This window comes from Prionailurus viverrinus, chromosome A2 (assembly GCF_022837055.1).
Source record: "Prionailurus viverrinus isolate Anna chromosome A2, UM_Priviv_1.0, whole genome shotgun sequence".
Taxonomy (NCBI): domain Eukaryota; kingdom Metazoa; phylum Chordata; class Mammalia; order Carnivora; family Felidae; genus Prionailurus; species Prionailurus viverrinus.
In genome coordinates, this window is record NC_062562.1 from 61,653,447 (window position 1) to 61,674,731 (window position 21,285).

Sequence of the window (21,285 nt, forward strand, 5' to 3'; positions counted from 1 at the left end):
GAACAGCTTGACGGTGGGTGTGGATGTGTCTCCCGTGTGTTGACAGGAATGGCATGTGTCACCCACACCCGCTCCTTCCTACCAATACTTACAGTTTCCTGGCCGGAAGAGGATTTCAGTGGGTTTTCATCTAATCTGTTGTAAACATAACAACACAACTTCCTCCGCTTAGTTTGTAAGAAGATGGAAATTTCCCCATCGCATTTAATGTAAACCTTTGCACCTGGGGATGGATTGAAAAACAGACAATGATTTAGTTTTTATTAAAAAAATTTTTTTGATGTTTATTTTTTGTAAGAGAGACAGAGCATGAGTGGGGCAGGGGCAGAGAGAGAGGGAGACACGGAATTCGAAGCAGGTTCCAGGCTCTGAGCTGTCAGCACAGAGCCCGACACGGGGCTTGACCCCACAAACTGTGAGATCATGACCTGAGCTAAAGTTGGATGCTTAACTGACTGAGCCCCCAGGCGCCCCTCAGACAATGATTTTTTTTTTTTTAAAGAGAGCTACTCTGATGGGCTGTAAATCTCCATGAATTGTTAAGTCCGTTGAAATAAACTGAACGTAAGTCCAAAGCTTTTGCTCACAAGGTGATAAGCCAAGATTTTTTATTTTACAAAGTTAAAGCGTATTTAGTTACATTGCTTTTCTAAAGGTATCATTAACACAAACAGTGTTTCAGGGACAGCAAAATTTTTAGGGCCAGAGTAAAACTGCTATCGTAAAACTACTGTTTACTTCCTTTTTATCTCCTCCTGCAAAAAGCTTTCTTTTGTGGCTGTCAGTGCACACGTGTCACGGGTAATGAGTTGCGTGTGTCCTAGCGGACGTTCCTGGCTTGCTTCTGACGCTCCCCTTGCTCTGATGGCCGTGGCCTCCTCCCTGCAGAGGCTGGCTCCTCTCCTAGCTTGCTTCTGGGCTCCCTCTGCTGTGCCCCCTGCCGCCTGACTGCCCGCTGTGAGGGGGAAGTGGAACCTGTCCCGTCTCCAGGCTCCTGGATAACAGACAGCCTGGGTTGTTTCCCCAGCGCGCCCCCCAGAGGAGGCCCGGGGCCCTCGGCCCGCCGCGCCGTCCCCTGCGCTCCAGGCGTCCCCCGCGCTCCGGGCGTCCCCCTGTCCTGCTGCTGCAGCTCTGCCTCTGGGAGCCCCCACTTCTCACTTTAATTGGTAAACGTTTTACTGAGTTTCCTGGAACGGACAGTCCAGGTTGAGTAGATAGCACACATTCCCCTAACCGTCGACGAGGAGCGCGGCCCCTAAAATTGAGTATTTTACATCCATTTTACGATGAGGAAGCCGGAGCGTGTCACCTGATCATGCAGTGGGGACTGGGGAGTGGTGCCCAGGACCCCCAGCTTTGAAGGCCAGGCCGCAGGCTGCCAGCGGGGCCTCACTGTGCCACTGTCACTATCCCCAGAGTCCGGTGTCCATGGGGCTGACGCACCCTAGAAATGTTCCCCAAGCCACTCCTCTCCCAGGTCGAGCTGGATCCAGGATGAGTGGCCAGCGGCCACCTGGTGGCTCTGGTCCCTGAAGGCCGGTGTGGCTGCCACAGGCTGCTGGGCGGGGTTGCTGCCACGGGCTTCATTAGTCTGTGCGTGGCCCTGGCGCTAAGAGGTCCCCCCACCCCCCGCCCAGCAGCAGACCCCAGTGGGGCCCCGCTGGGCTTCACCCCTGCTCCAGGGAGTCTGCACGTGCTGGATCTGTCCCCCGCCCCAGGTCCCCCACCTAGGTGCTGCACCCCAGGTCCCCCACATGTCTCATGGTCTGGACCCCAGAAGGTGGCTGGGCGTGTACTCTGGAAATGGGGTGAAGGCCCCACTGAAAGTTTGAATCTCCCCATTTCCCCTTTGAAAGTTCCAGCTGATCAGCACTGGGGACTTAACCCAGAAATTCGTGGTTCCTCTGGGCCCCAGTGACATTGATGTAACCGCTCTGCCCAGTGGGGGTGGAGAGGAGCCTGTGTAGACCATCGATCGGTGCCCTTGGAGTTTACTTTGGATGGTTAGAGAGACCCAGGCGTTTTAGGAAAAGGATCCATGGCATTTGTGCGCAGTGGCAAGACAGGTATCATTCAGGGCCATTGGGACAGGGACAGAACAGACAGGCGGGGGCTTATCACCAAGGAAGAGGCAGGGGATCATCGGACAGAAAATCCCAAAGGGGAAATGTTGGGGCTGAGGGGTCCGGTTGAACTGACCTGGCAGGGTTCTGGCGGAAGGTAGGACAGGACATCAGACGTCACGCAGGGTTGAGGGGCTGAGGGTCCCCCTCCTAGGTCAAGGGCGGGGGTGTGGCTGGACTGATGGTCCTGAGGAGGGTAGCTGCGCCTGGCTGGGAGGGGTCTGGGGGAGCCTACGCGGGGTGTGGGGGAAGGAAGTGCTCAGTGGGTGACGCAGGGTCTGTCCCCAGGCAGAGGAGGAGAGAGATGACATGGAGAGGGTGAAGTTGGACAACAAGAGGATTCTCTTCAATCTCCTGCCGGCCCACGTGGCTCAGCACTTCCTCATGTCCAACCCCCGCAACATGGTGAGCCTGCTTCCTGCCCCCCCACCCCGCCTGCTCCGGCCGGGGTCCCACCTGGAGTGACCCTCCCATCACGTCTCTGCTTAAAATCGCAAAGCACCGAGGCTGGGTGGGTCCCCTCTGCCCACGCCCGGGTCACAGGTGGGGCTGGGCCCTGGGAAGCCCCTGGGATTGGTCCTGGGAGGGAGCATAGCAGCCTCCACCCTGCGTGGAGGGAGGGTGGGCTTCAGGAACCCACCACCCGGCAGAGCAGGGCTCACAACTGTCAACTCAACAATAGGCTTGGCCAGCGCTTTAGACCCCGAAGGCTGAAGGCGGGGCCAGCTTGACCGGCTTTGGCTAGAGAGCATCCAGGGTTCCAGGGCTGTTTTCCTGTCCCCCACCACCCACCCCCCCCTGGCCCCACATGCTACCCCTGGCGCCATGGCTGGGTGCCATGGCTGATCTGAACTTTGCCCCCAGGACCTGTACTACCAGTCCTACTCACAGGTGGGCGTCATGTTTGCTTCCATCCCCAACTTCGACGACTTCTACATCGAGCTGGACGGCAACAACATGGGGGTGGAGTGTCTGCGTCTCCTGAACGAGATCATCGCAGACTTTGACGAGGTGAGGGCCGCCGGCCGCTGTGGGGCCGCGTCTGCACTGTACCTGCCATGTGGCGCGCTCCCTGCACACGGAACCGGGAGGAGGCTCATACATTCTGTCCCCCTGGGGGGTCCAGGCAGACCCTGACCCTGGAGGAGGGCCCTTTGCCACCTGTGGGCACTGAGCTCCCGTGGCAGGTGCTGACACCTGTCCCCTACCTAGTAAATGGGGTGTTCGGGCTGACGACCCTGGAGTCTGCACCTGCCCCGCTCCCTGCCCTGGGGCGTCTCCTCCAGGTGACCTTGAGGTCACCACTGCAGGACGCCTGTGCTCTGTGCGGTCCCTCCTGGGCTCCTCTTTCCCACGCCCTTGCCAGAGCCCCTCAGATCGCCCCAGACCTTGTCTGGTGCCTGAGACAGACAAGACACACTGCTTCTCAGCACTCGCTCCCCCTGCCCTGTGCTTGCTGTCAAAGTGGCTTCTCTAAGATGTTATGTAACGTTGAACAGTTTTGTGTTTTAAACAAAGCTCATGGACAAAGACTTTTACAAGGACTTGGAGAAGATCAAGACCATCGGGAGCACCTACATGGCCGCTGTGGGGCTGGCGCCCACCACTGGGACCAAGGTGAGTGCCGCTCGGGGACTGGGTCCCAGTTTTGCCCCAGACTGCTCCGGAACTCTGGGCAGGCTCTGCACTGAGCCCCAGTCTGCCTGATAAGTGGGTCAGAGCAGCGGCCCGTGGGCTGTCCATCCAGTGGCCAGCTGTCTCCAGACACACTCCCCCATAGAACATCGGCACCAAGGCCAGTCACAGGGGGTTCTTCCAGCCCTGCTCCGCCCCACTGGCCCCCTCCCCACCAGCCCTTTTCCCTCCCCACCAGCCCTGCTCCCTCCCCACCAGCTGCACCCCAGTCCTGCCAGCCGGGCACTGTGGAGTGTTCCCCTTTCCCAGTGCAGAGCTGTGAATAATGTCTTCAGGTTGCCTCTAAAAAAATAGGCAGGAAAAGAGAGGAAGTTGTCAAAAAAAAATGCAATGAATGCAAAACAGTTATAAATATGGGAGATACTAATTCATAATAATCCATTGATTATTATGTCAGTAATCATTTTAAATGTGAGTGGAAATATGCCAGTTAAAGGAGACTGACAGAGTGGCCAAGAGCATAAGACCCAGATATATGCTTTATTTATTTGTTTTTAAATGTTTATTTATTTTAGAGAGCACGAGTGGGGGAGGGACAGAGAGAGAAGGGGACAGAGGATCCGAAGTGGCCGCACTGACAGCAGAGAGCCCTGTGAAGGTCTTAAACTCACAAACCTTGAGATCATGACCTGAGCCAAAGTCGGACGCTCAACCATCTGAGCCACTCAGGTGCCCCAAGAAACACACTTTAAAGACACAGATACCTTAAAAATAAAGGATGTAGAAAGAGATACCCTTTTAGCACTAATAAGACAAAATTCAAGTAGTGATCTAATTTCAGACAAAGCAAACTTCAGATCAAGGAAAATTATGAGACAGAAATAAAGAGGGAGACTGCAAAATGATAAAGGAGTCAATTCTCTAGGAAACCATAACAATCTTTAACATGTATACATCTAACAACAGTGTGTCAAAATATGTAAGGCAAAAATAGATAGAATCACGGGGAAGAATCGATGAACCCACTGTTACAGTTGGAGACTGCAGCACCCTTCTTGGTCACTGGCAGGTCCAAGGGGGCATCTGCAAAGATGGTTGAACTGAACAGCATCATCAAGCACCTGGATGTAATTGGCACCCACAGACAACTCCATCCAACAACAGCAGAATACACATTCTTCCCATGCTCAAGCGGAACACTGACCAAGATAGAGCACATAAAACACACCTTCATGAGTCTAAAACAATTGAAATCATGTAAAGTGTGTTCTCACACCCAAATGGAATTAAACTAGAAATCTATCGATAGGGACATAGTTGGAAAATTCCAAACTATTTATTTGCCTATTAAGCAACACTTGTCGAAATGACATGAGTCAAAGAAGAACTCTCAAGAGAAGTCTTAAAAACGTGTTGAACTAACTAAAAATGGAAATACAATTGAACAAAACCTGCAAGATGCAGCAGGCCCTCCGAAGGAAACTTACGTCCCAGAAGTCATATATTAGAAAAGAAGAATGATCCCGAATCAACCGTGTAAGCTTCCACCTTGGCAAACTACAGAAAGGAGAACAGTATAAATCTGTGGTGAGCATTGGGGGAAACATCAGAGCACAATCAATGAACTTGAAAACAGGTAAGCACCAAAGAAAATCAATGGAACTAAAAGCTGGCTGTTTGAAAAATCAAAAAATTTTATAACCTCTAGCCATGACTAACTGAGAAAAAAAGAAAACACAAGTTACTAATATTAGAAATATTCACTTGTACTGAATCAATGGAAAGTAACAGGATGAAAAGGTATGTTATGAACAACTCTGTGCCCACAAATGTGATAATCTGGACCAAGTGGACCAATTCTCTGAAAGGCACAATCTACCAAAACTTGAACAAGGGGAAATAAAAAATATTAGCAGACCGTATCTATTAAAACAATTGAACCAATAATTGGTAACCTTCCAAAACAGCACTTGGCCCAGATGTGTTCATTGAACATTTAAGGAAAAGATTACACAAATTCTATAAACTCTCTTCCAGAAAATAGAAGTTTCTAATTCATTTCTTTCTAACTCCTTCTATGGATCCAGTATTACAATAATGCGAAAGCCAGATCGATTACAAGGAAGGAAAATCACAGGCCAGTATTTCTCGCGAGTATGGATGTGGAAGTCTTTGACAAATGTTCGTTGACTCCAACATTGTATGAAGAGAATAATACGCCACAAACAAGTTGGATTTATTCAGAATACCAAGGCTGGTTCAACATTTCAAAATGAGTTAATGAAATTTACTGTATCCACAGGATAAAGAAGAGAAATCACATGATCACATCAATTAATTGAGGCAGAACAGCCATTTTGACAACATCCAAACTCATTCCTGATTTAAAAAACAACAAATATAAGCAAACTCTACAAATAGAAACCTCGTGAACTGGGTAGAGAACATCTACAAAAAGGTGTAGTTTAGTATCATACTTAATGATGACAAACAAAGCCTCATGCTCATGTCAGGAGCGTGGCGAGAATGCTCTGTCACCACTCCTAGTCAACGTTCATACTGGAAGACTTAGCTAGTGCAATAAGACAAAAAAAGGAAGTAAAAGTATACAGACTGGGGAGGAGAAACTGTCTCTTCACAGATGACATGATTATCTATGTGGAACATTAAAAAAGAATCTCCCAAATGTCTATAATAAGCAACCACAAGAAACAAGATTAATAAAGTCACTTCCCTACATACCAGCAATGCCCAAGTGGAATTTGAAATTAAAGAGTGCCACTTATATTTGCATACTCCCCCAAGTTAAATACTAGGTACACATTTAAAAAATAATTATAACGATCTCTATGAGGGCAAGTGTATAACTTCGATGCAAGAAATCGAGATCAAACAGGTGTAGAAGGAACGTTCCTGCATAGGAAGACTCAAGGTCAAGAGGCCGGTTATTGCTGACCTTATAGATTTCCTGCAATCCCGCTCAAAAGTCCAGCGTGTCACTGTGTGATATTGACCAGTTGGCCCTAAGTTTACATGAGGCAAAACACGCAGAGCCGTTAACACAGGACAGCAGAGGTGGAACAGAGTTGGAGAACTGAACTATGGACTTCAGGTTGCTAGAAAGAAAGCTGCCATGAGCAAGACTGTGTGGTGTTGGGGAGAATGGACAACTAGATCAACGAAATGGAATAGAGAGCCCAGACACAGACCCCCATTGACAAGAGTCAACAGTTCTTTGACAGAAGAGTGAATGGAGCAAAGGTAATCATCAGCAAACAGTGCCAGAACAAGTACACACCTGTATTTAGAGAGATGTTAACACAAAATGGGTTAAATTACATCAGAATGGATCATAGACCTCAATGTGAAGGGCAGAAGTGTTAAACATCTAGAAATCACATGAGAAAATCAAGGTGACCTTGGGTTGGTGTTAAGTGTTTATTTATTTTATTTTTTAAAGCTATTTTTTTTTTTACATTTATTTCTGAGAGACAGAGAGAGACAGAACACAAGTAGGGGAGGAGCAGAGAGAGAAGGAGACAGAGAATCCAAAGCAGGTTCCAGGCTCCGAGCTGTCAGCACAGAGCCTGACGTGGGATTTGAACTCACAAACTGTGAGATCATGACCTGAGCCGAAGTCGGACCCTTAACTGACTGAGCCACCCAGGTGTCCCCAAGCTATTTTTTAATGTTTATTTATTTTGAGAGAGAGTGAGCATGAGCAGAGGAGGGGCAGAGAGAGAGGGAGAAAGAAATCCCAAGCAGGCGCCACACTGTCAGCGCAGAGCCTGATGTGGGGGCTTGATCCCATGAACTGTGAGATCGTGACCTGAGCTGAAATCAAGAGTTGGGTGCTTCACCGACTGAGCCACCCAGGCACCTCTATGATCAGTGTTTAGATGACCCATGGAAAAAATCATCACTACGTTGGGCCTAACTGAAAATTTTAAATGTGTGCGGGAAATACTATCATGAAACGCCAATCTACAGACTGAGGGAAAATCTTTGCAAACCACCTCTCTGATAAAGGGCTTGCATCAAACCCTAACTCAAGAATAAGAAAACAACCCAGTTAAGAAGTGGGCACAAAATCCAGACATGTCGCTGGCACATGATGAGTAGGCATTGGAAGAGATATTCTGTATCAGGCGTCTGCAAGGAAATACGAATTAAGACAATGGGACACCACCGCACACTGATTAGAGGGGCCAGAACCTTGACGACGCCCAGCGCTGGGGAGGACGCTGAGTGGCAGGGATGCTCACCGCTGGTGGGAGCGCAGAGTGGGGCGGCCGCTGTGGGGGACAGACAGTCTGGCGGTTTCTTACAGAACTAAATACACTCTTACTGTACGTTCCAGCAATACTGCTTGGCATTTACCCAAAGGGACAGATGACTTAGGGCCACGAAACATCTGACACGGATGTTTACAGCAGCTCTACTCATAATTGCCAAAACCAGGGAGCAACCAGGACGCCCTTCGGTAGGTGAATGGATAACAGACTACGGTCCGTCAGCTCTAGAAAGAAATGAGCTCTCACGCCACAGAAGGACATAAAGGAGACTTGAATGCATCTTACTAGGGCAAGAAGCAGATCTGGAAAGGCTACGTACTGTGTGATTCCACTTACGGGAGATTCTGGAAGAGGCACAACCATGGGGACCTGGAAGGATTAGGGGTTGCCAGCGGGGTTGGGGGAGAGGGATGAACAGGCGGGCATGGGAGCTGGCGGGACAGTAAAACTACTCTTGTGGGTGCACGAAACTCTGCATTTGGGAAAACGCATAGAACGTACACACATAATATAAACTGTGGACTTTAGTTGACGATAGTGAATTACCGTGGGCACATCAGTGGCGACAAAGGTCCTGACGCAGGATGTGAATAGTAGGCAAACTGTGGGGTGGGGGCAGGGGCACAGCCTACGGGACTCTCTAGGCCATCTGCTCTATTTACCGATAGACCTTAACCCATTCGGACAAGAGTTAAGTCAGTCAAGTTTTTTTAAAGCGTCTGTTCCCTTTATTCGAGGACTAGTAAAATACCCGTAAACAGAGAAAAATGAGAAACCTTGAACTGTCACAAGAAGAGAAAAACCTGACGGTTGTCTTTGTTTTACACAAGAGGGGCTGTCTCAAATGAATATTTTTTTAAGTTTATTTTGAGAGAGAGAGAGCACGCGCTTGAGTTGGGGAGGGGTCCAGAGAGGAGGAGAGAAAGAATCCTAAGCAGGCTCTGTGCCGGCAGTGCACCCACGACCCCGTGGGGCTGACACCAGGCCACCACCCAGCCTGCAGTGGGCAGGGCGCTGCTGTGCCCGTGGGGTCAGGTTCTGCCCCTGGCGGGGTGCCCGTGGAGCGTCCCAGCCCCCACATGTGGTCACACCCCCTAAGTGTGGTAACCGCCCCCCGTCTGCTCTGTGCAGGCCAAGAAGGGCATCTCCTCCCACCTGAGCACACTGGCTGACTTCGCCATCGAGATGTTCGACGTCCTGGATGAAATCAACTACCAGTCTTACAACGACTTTGTGCTCCGTGTGGGTATGTGGCCTCGGACGCCAGCACGCTGCTCCTGCCCCACCCAGGGCTTGGTGGCCTGGCCCCTCCTGTCCAGGAGGGAGGGCAGACCTCCCAGGGGCAGCCTGGGGGGCACAGGGACAGCTGCCTCTGAAAGGGTCCTGGGACCCGGACCTGAGACCCAAAGGGTTGCTGTTGAGCTCACGAAACACTTAAGTCCACTCGTGGTGGGCGGGGGCGGTGGGGGGTGGGGGTGGGGGAATGCTCCAAAAATGGTTGCTTGTGGTGGTTCTAGAATTCAGACGTCCAGTGTCCAGTAAAAATCCTAAGAGCTAGGCTGAGCGTGAGGGTGACGGCAGGGGTCTGTGGAACCTGGCGCCTGCCCGGCCCGAGTCCCTGCGTCCTGCTGTCTCCTCTGGCCGGGACTCCACCGCGTGTAGTGACGTGGCAGGAAACAGAAATTCTGTTCCCGCTCCCCCATGAGGACCTAGCAGGGAGCCCGGCCCACCAGCTGTGGGGGAAGTGGCCCTTGGGCCCCTGTCTGGGCCCCGCGTCCTGCATACCACACCGGCACCCCACTGCTGGGCTGGGACGCAGTGCCTGTGGCTGACCCAGAAAAGTGTGCGGGGTGCGGTGTGGGGCGACGTGACGTGGCCTCTGCAGGGCCAGGAGGCCCCAGTTCTGGGATGGCTGCAGGGGTGATGGGCACTCGGACCTTGAGCCACGTGAAGAGAAGGGGGCCTCTGTTCCCCACTTCAGAGCACCCTGAAATAGCGTGAATGGTTCCGGGCCCCATACCCTACAAGACCTGCGGGGTCACAGCCAGGGAAATGGAAGGGGACAGCAGTGTGGGGGAGTGCACTGCCATCCCGAAAGGCCAGGCGTCTGAGCAGTGTGGGGTCTCCGTTCCAGGGAACGGGATTCAGGATGAGGACGGGGCCGTACACCCAGGCTTCCAAACGGCCCCTTCGGACTGGACACTGTTCCAGGATCCCCGGGACCCCACGACCCCAAGAGGGGCAGCTCCTGCCCTCGGAAGCCTTCCCGGCACTGACGGTGCTGATGCTGTTTTCCAGGCATCAACGTGGGCCCTGTGGTGGCCGGGGTGATCGGGGCTCGGAGGCCGCAGTACGACATCTGGGGGAACACAGTCAACGTGGCCAGTCGGATGGACAGCACCGGCGTCCAGGGCAGAATCCAGGTCAGTTCACCACGAGTGCCAAGGCTGGGAGATGAGACGCAGGAGGCGGGGGCCGGCCTGGCAGGAGTGGGTGGCCCTGAGCCCCAGGGCCTGGCAGGGACGGGATGCCGCCCAGCACAGCGTGTCCACAGCCTGTGGGGCGTGAGGTCGTTGCTGTCTGGTTTGCTCTGTGGCCGCGGGGGTTGGCTTCCGCATGGCCGTGTGCAGAGTTGGGGGTGTGGTGAGGGCTGGGGTCCCAGTCAAGGACAGTGAGCCCCTCTGGCATCCAGGACCCTGCCCACCTGCCCGGCTGCCTTAGAGGGAAGGGCTTCCTGGGGTTTTGAAGGGTGGGTGCTGTGAGATGCCTGGCCCTGACCCCCTGGACCGGCCACCCCAAGGCTTGGGGGCAGTGACAGCTCTTCCCAGGTGTGCAGGGCTGTGGGTGGCTCTCGGGACCTCGGCCAGGTTTGCGGGGGCTCACACCACAGGCCCTGGGGCCTTGGGGGGAAGGCCTGTCCCTCTGTGTGGCTGCTGCTGGCCTCTGGGGGCCCATGGGACCGGGACAGTGAATGCAGGGCACTCTGTCAGCGGCCCCGGGTCCAGCACCGGCCTCCCCCTCTGCCCTGATGCCTCGCAAGGTCCTCGAGAGCTGTGTAGAGGCTGCCAGCTCCCCGGCATCTGTGTGTTCAGTTGTTCCTCCCACCCCCCCCCCCCCCCCCCCCCCCGCCGCCAGCATCCAGCAGGTGCTACGTCCCTCTCAGGTGCCTGGCAGGCCCTTGGGTTCCTGGGTTTAAACTGTCAGGAGAGCTGTGCCCAGCACAGGGCAGGATCCCCTGAGGTGCGTCTGCATGTCTGCAGTCCTTCCTTCGAATTTCTTTTATTGTCGCACACTTTCCCGCATCACGTGTGTGGTTCGTGAACAGCTCGAAGGCACTGAGTGACCCCACCTGCCATCCAGGACCCTGCGGCCTCCCCAGGACAGGTCACACGTGTAGGGGGACCTTGGTGAAGCCAGGCCACTGTCCCAGGTCCACTAAGTTTCCAAAATCAGATTCCAGCAAGCCCCCGCCATAGACTGTGGCTGTTCTCCACGAAGTGCCTGCCTCCCCCGCCCCACTGTCATACCACAGGGACTGCCCTTCCATGGCCCCCGCTCCCATGCTGCATGTGGGTCTCTGCAAGTCCTGCGTGGCCACATTCTGACCCAGGTGCCCGCCTCTCAGGGTCCCAGGGCTCTGACATGCCCTGACCACCTCTGTTCCCGGAGACACTTCTCCCGCCAGTGGCCCCTCACTAGGGCCCCCTCCCGTGTTGAACACACCCGCCAGTAAACGCTTCTTATGGGATCCTTCTTCTGCTGGGTCCCAATGGGACATTTGGTTCTTTCCTCAAAGAAGCAAGCGAGGGCCCCAGATGTTAGCGATGCAGGTTTGTGTGTCCCGCCCCTCACTGTCAGCCGCTGGAGCTGGTCCCGCCCAGGCATCCAGCTGGTGCCCGGGCCTCCCCCTGGAGAGCACTGCTTTCTCCTGCGTGCCCGTGGCTGGCTGGTGTGCAGGCGGCCGAGACCCCGGGCTGTCCCTTTGGGGATCCCTGGGGCCCCTCGGGTTCCCGGCTCTCTATGATGCTGGAGACAGGCTGTGGTGGGTGGAGGAGGGAGTCTCCGGGCGGCCCTGCCCCCAGGATCCTCGCCCGCCGACCCAGAGGGGTGCCCGCTTGCTTTCCTCCGCTGCAGGTGACCGAGGAGGTTCACCGGCTGCTGCGCCGGGGGACCTACCGCTTCGTGTGCCGCGGGAAGGTCAGCGTCAAGGGCAAGGGTGAGATGCTGACGTACTTCCTGGAAGGCAGGACGGACGGAAACGGCTCCCAAGCCAGGGAGCGGAAAGTGTGTGGCTACGGGCGAGCCGGCCTCCAGGGCAGACTGGGCACGGGCCCACCCCCGGTGTCCTCCATGGCCGGCCTCCCGGTCAGAGCTGGGATGGGGGCTCTGCAGGGCTCAGGGCTCCCCCCCTGCCCCCACGGCCAGCACCTGCCCCCCGGAGCAGCTGGGAAGGAGGCTTAGCAGAGCCCACGCTGGCTGCCAGGGGCTCAGGGCACAAATGTGCGGGGCGTCTGGGCCTCGGGGGCTCCAGCAGGGACCAGCCCGGCCGACAGCCGGGCCGGGCGCCAGTGGCTGGGCTGCGGAAGGGGAGCTGTCCAGGCATGACCCGAAGCAGCCGGGCAGTGACGGGCCAGGGGCAGCCCTGCCCGCGTGGACTTGAGGCTTTCACGGGACTGTGCTCGCGTGGTCCTCTCCTTGGTGACAGAGAAGGAGCAGCTGCCTGGGAGCGGCCGGGTTAGCGTCAGGCTCTGGGCCCTTCAGGACATCCTGCGGGGCTGCGGGCTTCCATTCAGCCAGAGCCGCGGAACTGTGGCCGGCGGGCATGAGCGCGAGTGTGCCCCTAGGCAGATGCACCATGAACCCTGTGTGGTGGGGCCTGCGTGGACGGAAGCCAGGCCTTGCTCGGCAGGGCCGTGAGGGCAAGAACGTGGCCCAGATGGCTGGGCCCTTGATGGGCGGTTTTGGGGAGAACAGACAAGCCCCCTGTCTGGCTGCGCAGGCGGTGGGGACACCTCCTTCCAGAACGGTCTTTGCTGAGAGCCAGAGGCGGGTCTTCTGGAACTCACGGGCCCCCGAGCCACGTCTCCGCATCAAGACCAGCGTCCTCCCTGTTCTGCGCTGTGCTGTCCCTTGACCCCTGACGGCACCGGTTCCTACAGACCCCGGCTGTTCTGGTCACCGTGCTGGTCATCTTGGTCTCCAGTACTTACAACATGAGCCTGCATGGATTTTGAAACAAGTGAACCTCACGACCCAGAGAGAGCTTCTAGGGCGGAAGAACCAGCGGCCGGACAGGGAGTCTCGGAGTGAGTTTCGGGCTGCACGTGCGGGTGTCCGGCCTCCTGCAGGGAACTGTGCGGAGGTCTGGGAGTCACCTATGTGCGCAGGGGCAGACCGAGGACGCCGGGATGTGCTGCTGGGGGCACAGGGCAGCAGCCAGGGGAAAGGACGGACCAGAAATACCTGGACGAGACATTCGGGGGCCTCAGCTCCGACCACAGGAGGAAGGCCGTTTTGGCACCAGAGGGGGGTCTGGGCAGACAAGTCCATCTAGAGACCAGTCCTGACCTGCAGCTCCAGCATGCAGTGCGGGGGCCTCTGGGGGACTGAAGCCAGTGAAGGGGCCTGGGGGTCCTGCTCCCGGGGATGTCCCCAGGCTGCTCCCGCTGGAGGCCTGCGAGGCGTGGCATGCTCCGTGGGGGGCGACCCTGCCCAGCTGTGTTGCCGGGCAGGGGCTCTGCGGGGCAGTCCGCGCAGGTTCAGGACAGAAGTGGGTGGGTGGACAGTCTCCCTCCTGAGAACAAGCTGTTTGCTGGCCAGCAACAGCCATCGCTACATTGACAAGTCTCAGTGGCCCGGCTTGCGCACTCCCCCCCCCCCCCCGCCCACATTTAGAGACATGGCATGATTCCTTCAGGGGAACCTGAGTCACCTCAAGAGTCCTGTGAGCATGTGGCCCGTGTGCCTGTCTGCACCCAGCTGCAGGGCTGGGGACCTGGCCCGTCTTCCACCCAGGGCAGGTTGGGGGCCGGGGAGCAATGGATGGCACTGTGGCCTGACCTCGTGAACGTGCTCTGTCACAAGACAGAGGGGACTTTACAGGAATTGAGGGTACGGGCCTTCAGCTGAGGCAGGGTCCTGAGTTCCCCGGGTGGCCCCGGTGGGACCGCGTGTCCCCTCGAAGTGGACGTGGAGACCGGGCGGTCAGGACGGCCCAAGCATGAGGTTGTTGTTAAAGATTCAGGGCCCCGGCCCAAAGCTGGTGGAGATGGGTTGGTGGCTCCCCAGACACGCACGGCAGATTCCAGAGGCGGGTGGACGCCCATGGGACTCTCAGTGGCCCTCTGGCCTCGCTGGGCCCAACCCGCGGTCCACGGAACCAGGAGCAGCCGACCTCTGTGACCAACCCTGGCAGCGAGGCTCCCACCTCCACGAGCGAGCAACCGTCAGTCACCAGCGGCTCAGCCCCGCGGCTCCCTGGGGTTCAGGATCCGTGTGCCGCCTCAGCGGTCGCTGTGTGCCATCTTCCTCCGTACTTGGGATGGGACTGTAGGATATTGCCTTACTTGTTTTTACTCTTGTACAGCGTTCACGGACAAACGTTAGCCTTTCGCGTGGGGTCCTCTCTGAATTATTTGAGATGCTCTGTAAACAGCACAGTGTTTCACATGACACCCCTTCGCTCCCACCAAAAATGAGAAGAGCCCATCACGGTGCGAATGACACCCTTTACCCAGACGTGCGATGTTCCCAAGGCCCCGCGTTTCTGCTTGGGGAAGCCACGCCCTGCTTGAGGGGCACTTTGGGGTGTCCCTTGGCGCCCCCTCTGTGTGCTGCTTACGCCCAACCTCAGTAGACTAGAGAGCAACCCCAAACTTCCAGATGCTTCCACGGACCATGGGGCCGGGTGGTCCACTCCACAGGGTCTGTGTCCTGCAGGGCGGCACCCCCCACAGACCAGGTCCCCCGAGCCTGCACTTTTATCAGACTCCAAAGCCACCAGAGCTTCCAGACACCTTCTGTCACTAGAAGCAATAACAACTTTAACATGTGGAACCAAGCCCGGTGCAGAACAGACCGGTAACTCAGACACAAGCCATGTGCACATGTGTGCCCAAGTCGAGCCATGCTATGGGGGGCCGACACCTCCAGGGCCCCTCCAGCCCCTCCTCCAGACCCAGCTCAGGCTCCTCCATGGGCTTTGCTGTCGGTGCCCCGGGCACAGGGAGCAGAGGGACACAGGGAGGGCAGGCTGGGGTCTGTGCACATCAGTGACTCCCCTTAGGCTGTCTCTGCGTGTTTCAGAGCCGGGACGCCCATCCTCCCCACTCAGCCTGGTCGACACTCGGGCTTCGCGCTCAGACAGGACCCGGCCAGCCTTCAGAGGCACACACCCGGGTCCCCTGTAGCTCCATGCTGGGCCCCATCAGCAGCCTAGACGTACCGAACCCCTGCTTTGTCCCACTCAAGAAGGAAGGGTCCGGTTGGCCTTGCCCTTCTCTGTCTCGGTCTGGTGGACCCGTCTCTATCCCGGCATGTATGTGCACGTGCCCTTGTGCGCTGTGTACCTGTGACTCCCTGAGTCGGGTCCTTTTGGTCCCTCCCTGGGAGGCAGGCCCCGCCCACCGCACCCATGCACGGCTTACCCGGCAGGTGCTCCCCCCTGCCGGGCACTGAGCGGCCCCCTGACCAGCTGGGTCACAGCTGACACATGGAATTCTGAAGTGTGCAGGCCTGTCGGCTGTATGGAAAGTCACCCCCGGAAACTGACTTGACCCCGATTTTGTAGTGGCTTCGATTAAAAAAACATAACACAACAAAACAAAAACAAAAAGTCCACCTTCTTAGAAGCTGTTGATTTTAAAATGTTTGGTTTGGTGAAATTAAGGGGCAGCTGTGGCCGGCTGGAAGCAGAGGGCATGGCCCCGTCCTGGCGCCTGGACCTCCTGTCTGCCCGGCTGCGTTTGCTTTGAAAGTTCACATGGGACGATTGAGCCCCAGCACCCTCTGACGGGACGTGGGAAACGTGGGGTGTGGCCTGTCTTCTTGTGGCATCTGGCGGTAGTGTTTGTCTTCACGAGTCATAGGCTGGAGTGGGTTGAAATCAGGTCCCAGGTCAGCTGGGGGTGGCCTGAGGACCCCCGTCCTGGAGGGTGGGGTGGGGATGGGGTCAAGGGGCAGACGTTCAGGAAGGCTCCGTTTGGCTCAGCCTAAGGAATATACTCCCACCTGTGCGTTTGGCCAGGCTGGACTCCGGAGGTGTGGGGTTGGCACTGGCAGCTGGTCCCGGGAGTGCGGGCCCCTGGGGAGTGGGGCCGGGTCCCCGATACTGTGGCAGGTGGCAAGCAGCCAGAGGCAGGCCCTGTGCCCAGAGACCGTGGGGGCCCCGCAGCAGCCGATGTAGCAATGCAGAGTGCCCGTGGTGGGAGGGACAGCCTGGTGTGGCCAGCAGCACGAGGCAGGGTGCCAGCCCCAGACCCCGTGCCCTCGGGGCGCTCCCAGGGACGCCCAGCTCCAGAAGCCGGCTGATGTCTGTGCGCACCTGCAGGCCGGTCCTGTAGTGCTGGGGACACATGTCACCTGCTTGTCCCCCTCGTGGGAGTAAACGTGATTGCAGGGGCCACGTCTGGGGACCACAGCTCCCTAAAGGGCTTTATGGTAACGACTCCTACATTCGAATTTCTTAATTTCCCTGCAGATGTAATCCGTCTGTTTCCCATCAGATCTGTTCACACAGATAAACCGTAACTGCTGTGCTGGAGCCATGATTTGCTCACATCAGTGCATATGTGCGTGTGTGTGCGTGCGCATGTGTGCATGTATATGGGTGAGTGTGTGTGTGTGCACACACGCCCGTGCACGGGTGTGAAATGTGTGTACGTGTGTGTTCTTGCATGGGTGTGAAATGTGCATGTGTGTGCAAGTGCGTGTGTGTATGCATATGCGGTCTGGCATGAGCAAAATACAAACCGATGGTGTGTTCCTGAGGCTAAGATGGGGTCACAGAGAACAGACTGAGTTGGGCAGCCAGCCTGCCCCCAGGCGTTTGGTGGGACCGTCCCTGTGTGCCCTGCCTTGATTTCCCTTAGAAATCCCAGCCCTGGGAGGCGAGGAGGGGCAGGGGCAGAGCGGCCGTGGCCCCCACACGGCGTCTCTGTGTCCGGCCGTAGACAGGAGCAGAGTCTCTTCCTGATGTTCTTAGAACCTTCTGTCTGCCGTGTCGGTGAGGAAGCCCAGGGTCATCGAGGCAGCAAACTGCCCGTGTTCTGTTGTTGGGTGTGGTGGTTTCTGTCTTCAGCCCGTCTGGGCTCCCTGTGCACGGAGGCTGCGGAGGGGCCCGTAGGTGGGGGGCAGGAACCCTGGACGAGGAGCTGGCGGGGAGCAGGGCGCCTGCCTCTTGGCTTCACGGCTGGAGGCCAGGTCATCGGCTGCCCACGGCCGTGCAGACAGACGTCCACGCACAGGGCCCTCTTGGGTGACTTTGTCAGCGGTCAGCGCGCTGACCACAGGGGCGGCCACGCCCTGTGGGTGAGGTCGCTCCGGACACAACCTCGATTCCTTTGTGCAATCTGTGCATTCCTCCCCACACGTCACTGGATTCTGTAGGTTCCGCTCGGGTAACCGCGGGAAGGGCCGGGGTGAAAACACGTCTGGAGTCTCCACGTGGCCACAGACGAAGGAAACAGCGCCTCTTTGGCGGCCCTCAGGGCCCCTTCCCTGAGCTGAGTGCCCCGCAGTGTCGTGAGGCACCCCGGGGCTAGGAGAGGTTATTGACTTGAGCGGCATCACACAGCGCAGAATGGCAGGGCCTGTCTGTCCCGAGCCCTTGGTTTTTGTCACCCTCCCCCCGCCCTCGGCTGACGCTGCTGGTTTGGATGGAGCTCCCGGCTGGTCCGCACCCGGGCCGGCTCTGAGTGGTGTGTGGCCAGCCACCCGTGGCTGTGCCCCGGGCGCGGGTCGGCCTCACCTGGCACCCTGCTCTCCCCGGCACAGCATCTTGTGCTTTCGACCGCCGCCCCCACCAGGTTGCTCCAAGCCTGAGGAACCCTGTCTCCGTCCCTTTCTGTCCTAAATCTGTGTGCTGCCCACCTGTCCTAGCCTGAGCAAACCACGGAGCGGCGGGGGGACAGCTGCCCAAGTCTTCCTGCGAGGCCTCTCTGGTGTCAGACAGGCAGACAGGGGCCCCCAGAAACCCCCAGACCACACACACGCCTCCCCACGTACACGCAGCCAAGTGGCCCCCAAGTCCTGGTCAGAAGGCGTGTGAGCCCTGGAAGGCCGTGTCTGCCATGTCCCTCCTGATGGCACAGCCACCCAGTGCCTCATGCTCCTGGCCCGCTGTGGGCGGGCGGAGTCCCTCCTGCAGGTCGGAGGACGGCCAAGGGCAGGCTTCCCTGGGTGGGAGTGGAAGGCAAGACAGGGGTCGCGGAGGTGCTGGGTCCCCAGCTTCCACGGCCCTGACCCCTTCCGCCCTAGGCAGCTCAGAGGCAAACAGTGTGCATCACCTGCCGGGGACTGATGTGTAAACAGAGAAGCTGTCCTAGGCCAGCCCCCCCAGACCTGGCCGACCGCTCGGGCTCACTAGTCGTGTGCAACGTGCAGGACGGTCTGTGGGAACGGCCCCTCTGAGTGCCCCGTCTGTGTGCTCTCGCCCCCCACGGCCCAGACCATGGGCTCACCAGCAGCCAGAACTTGATTCTCACCTCCCACCAGCGGCCCCACCCAACCCTGGGCCCTGGACAGAAGCACACGTCTCAGGGGACTGCTGCACCCCCGCCGTGGGGAGCCTGAGGAAGTCCACTGCGTCCCTTGCACACCCTGGGGCGCCACGCCCCCGGAGCATCCGTCCTGCGGGGCCGTGCGGTCTTGCCTTCACCCTGTACAAATTATGGGCTCGCAAACCACGTGCACTCAGAATTGCATGCCGTGAAACCCCCACGTGTGTGAACCCACTTTTGAAAACACGCATCACGCGCAGAGGGACGGGCCCGTCTCGGGCCATCTGCCGGCTGGCCGCAGAGCGTCCCTGCGACACAGCGCACCCTGGGGCCCAAGTCCGGGCAGCAGCACCTGCACCAATGATGCAGCGTGTCCCAGCCCGGACGCCCCTCCTCCCCGCCCCACCCCGGCCGCACGATTGCACACCCCCTTGCACAAGGAAGGTAACACGTGACCGCCACCACCTTAGAGTAGCTTCCGTTCTCGCCAATGGTCAACCCAAAGCCCACCCTGGGGGGTTTCCTCACTTGCCAAGAAAGGTGGTGTGAGCCCCGCACCCTCCGCGTCCCGCCGGCTGTGGCCGTGTCCCAATGCGGAAGGCAGAGTGGATGGGCACGGGGACGGGCTCTCCGCCCACGAGCTCACTCGAGAACAGTTCTTCAGACACAAAACCAGGTGACGGGGTCGGAGTGACGCCGGCTCACGGTCACCGGATAGCTTCTCTCGATAGATTTGTATAATCAATACGGGTCTATTTTTACGTCAGCCCCTCACTGTACCTTCCAGTCTTTTCCAAGATGGTTCAACCGAGACAGAGAACTGAGTGATTGGTCCTATTTTTATTAACAAAGAGGTGAACAGACTGAAAAGTTAACGTGAATGTACATTTCTTAATTGCGACTTTTCTACTGAGTGTTTGCACTATACTTTCTGGAATCTTATTTAACAAAAATAAAGGAAAAAATTGCTTGACTAAACTTTGTGGTGGTTTTCATTGAAAGCCACATGGTCGTGGGTGGGATCTGGAGCGGCTCCTGCCTCACTGCCCATTGAGGGGGACGGTGGTCTCCTATAAAGTGTGGGGGGCCCCCGCCTGGGCCTCAGTTACCCCTCCACTGGCCGTGGAGTTTCTGCTCCCAGCAAGAGTCTCTGGGGAGATGACTCACTACCTGGGGTTGGTTCCTCAGACCGGTGAGTGTCCCCTGGTTGGGGATTCCCGTGGAAGCAGACCAAGAGGGGACAGCAGGGAGTGGGGGGGCCACATCAACAGGCTGAGCCATGCCGCTCACTAAAAGTGGGCTGTGCCGGCTGAGTCGGGCCAAGGTCGGGGTATAGGCCCTGAGGCAGCAGACCAGAGTGTCAGGGAGGGTTTGCCAGCAGTGACACCAGCCACCCTCTGCCAGGACACAGCTAATGCCACCGTTCGGGGAAGCCCCCTCTTACCCCCAGGTTAGGGGGCAAGAGAGGCCAGTGGTGCAGGGACTGCACATATCTGGTGGGGAGGCAAGGGACAGGCCGGACCCTGGACAGCAGGAGCCTGTGGCCCAGGCTCATCCCATGGAGCCCGAGACCCGCCCCCCGAGGGCAGGGGTGGGGCAGGGCGGTTGCTGGCTCAGCCTCCTCCCTGCCCTGAGCCCCAGGCTGTTTCCAGCACCCACTGACCCCCTCCCCCGCCCCCCCCCCCCCCCGCCTCAGCAGCTTGGCAGAAGTCACAGGGAGCACACCCCTGATGGCCCCAAACCTGCCCTGCCCGCTGCTCCCCTGCCTGTGTGACCCCCATCTCCAATGCTAGGGACGCACAGGGGAGGCCCCCAGGCTTTGTCTCGGAGCCCCGGCCATCGGGGGCCCTGCTGGCCCCGTCTCCTCGTCCCACATCGACCACCTTCTCTGGCTCTGCCTGGCCTGTGTGCCCGTCTGCCACCCCTGCCCCGTCCTGCGGGGGCCCCTAGGCACTCCGGCCACTGCATCCCCCCCCAGCTACTCTCATGGGGCTTCGGATGCCAACTGGTCACGTCCTAGCTGTGCCGGAACCCTGCGGGGACCCCCAGCTCACGCAGGTGAACGGGGCCCTCCAGGAGCTCCGAGGGCCGCCCCCGCCCGCTCCATGCTGTCCCAGCCCCTGCCTCCACATGGGCTCCCCGCCATCCCCGGCACCCCAGAGAGCCAGGGCCAGGGGTCCCTCTGCGGCACATGCCTCCACGTCTTGGTTCGCGGTCAGCCTCCCCAGGGGCCTCGTCTCTGTGTTTAGAACCTGCCCTCCCCCTGCTCTGCCGTCCCTGCCATGAAATGAGTGCACAGGGCGACCGCGTAGATGGCTGTATGCATCTCCGGGGGCTCCTACGACCCAGGAGCCCAAGCTGGGGGGCTTCAACAACAGAGATGTACCCTCCCGCCTCTGGAGGCCGCGTTCCTTCTGCATGTGGGGGGCAGTCCGGCCTGTGCCTCTTCCAGCTTTGGGGGGCCCCCAGCGTCCTGGGCTCGCAGTGGCCCAACGTGCATGCCGCTGGCTTCTC

The 21,285-nt window shown here is 57.8% G+C and overlaps 1 protein-coding gene across 1 annotated transcript in view; it reads left to right on the forward strand.

Annotated features, from left to right (window-relative positions):
• Nucleotides 1–19,738, forward strand: part of ADCY1 (adenylate cyclase 1) — a 112,060-nt gene extending 92,322 nt beyond the window's left edge. The window contains exons 15-20 of the mRNA XM_047850384.1: nt 2,412–2,528; nt 2,988–3,134; nt 3,642–3,740; nt 9,185–9,299; nt 10,352–10,476; nt 12,188–19,738. Coding sequence (XP_047706340.1) covers nt 2,412–2,528; nt 2,988–3,134; nt 3,642–3,740; nt 9,185–9,299; nt 10,352–10,476; nt 12,188–12,514 — 930 coding nt within the window. The 3' untranslated portion in view covers nt 12,515–19,738. The remainder of the gene's footprint in view (nt 1–2,411; nt 2,529–2,987; nt 3,135–3,641; nt 3,741–9,184; nt 9,300–10,351; nt 10,477–12,187) is intronic.
• Nucleotides 19,739–21,285: the final 1,547 nt, after the last annotated feature.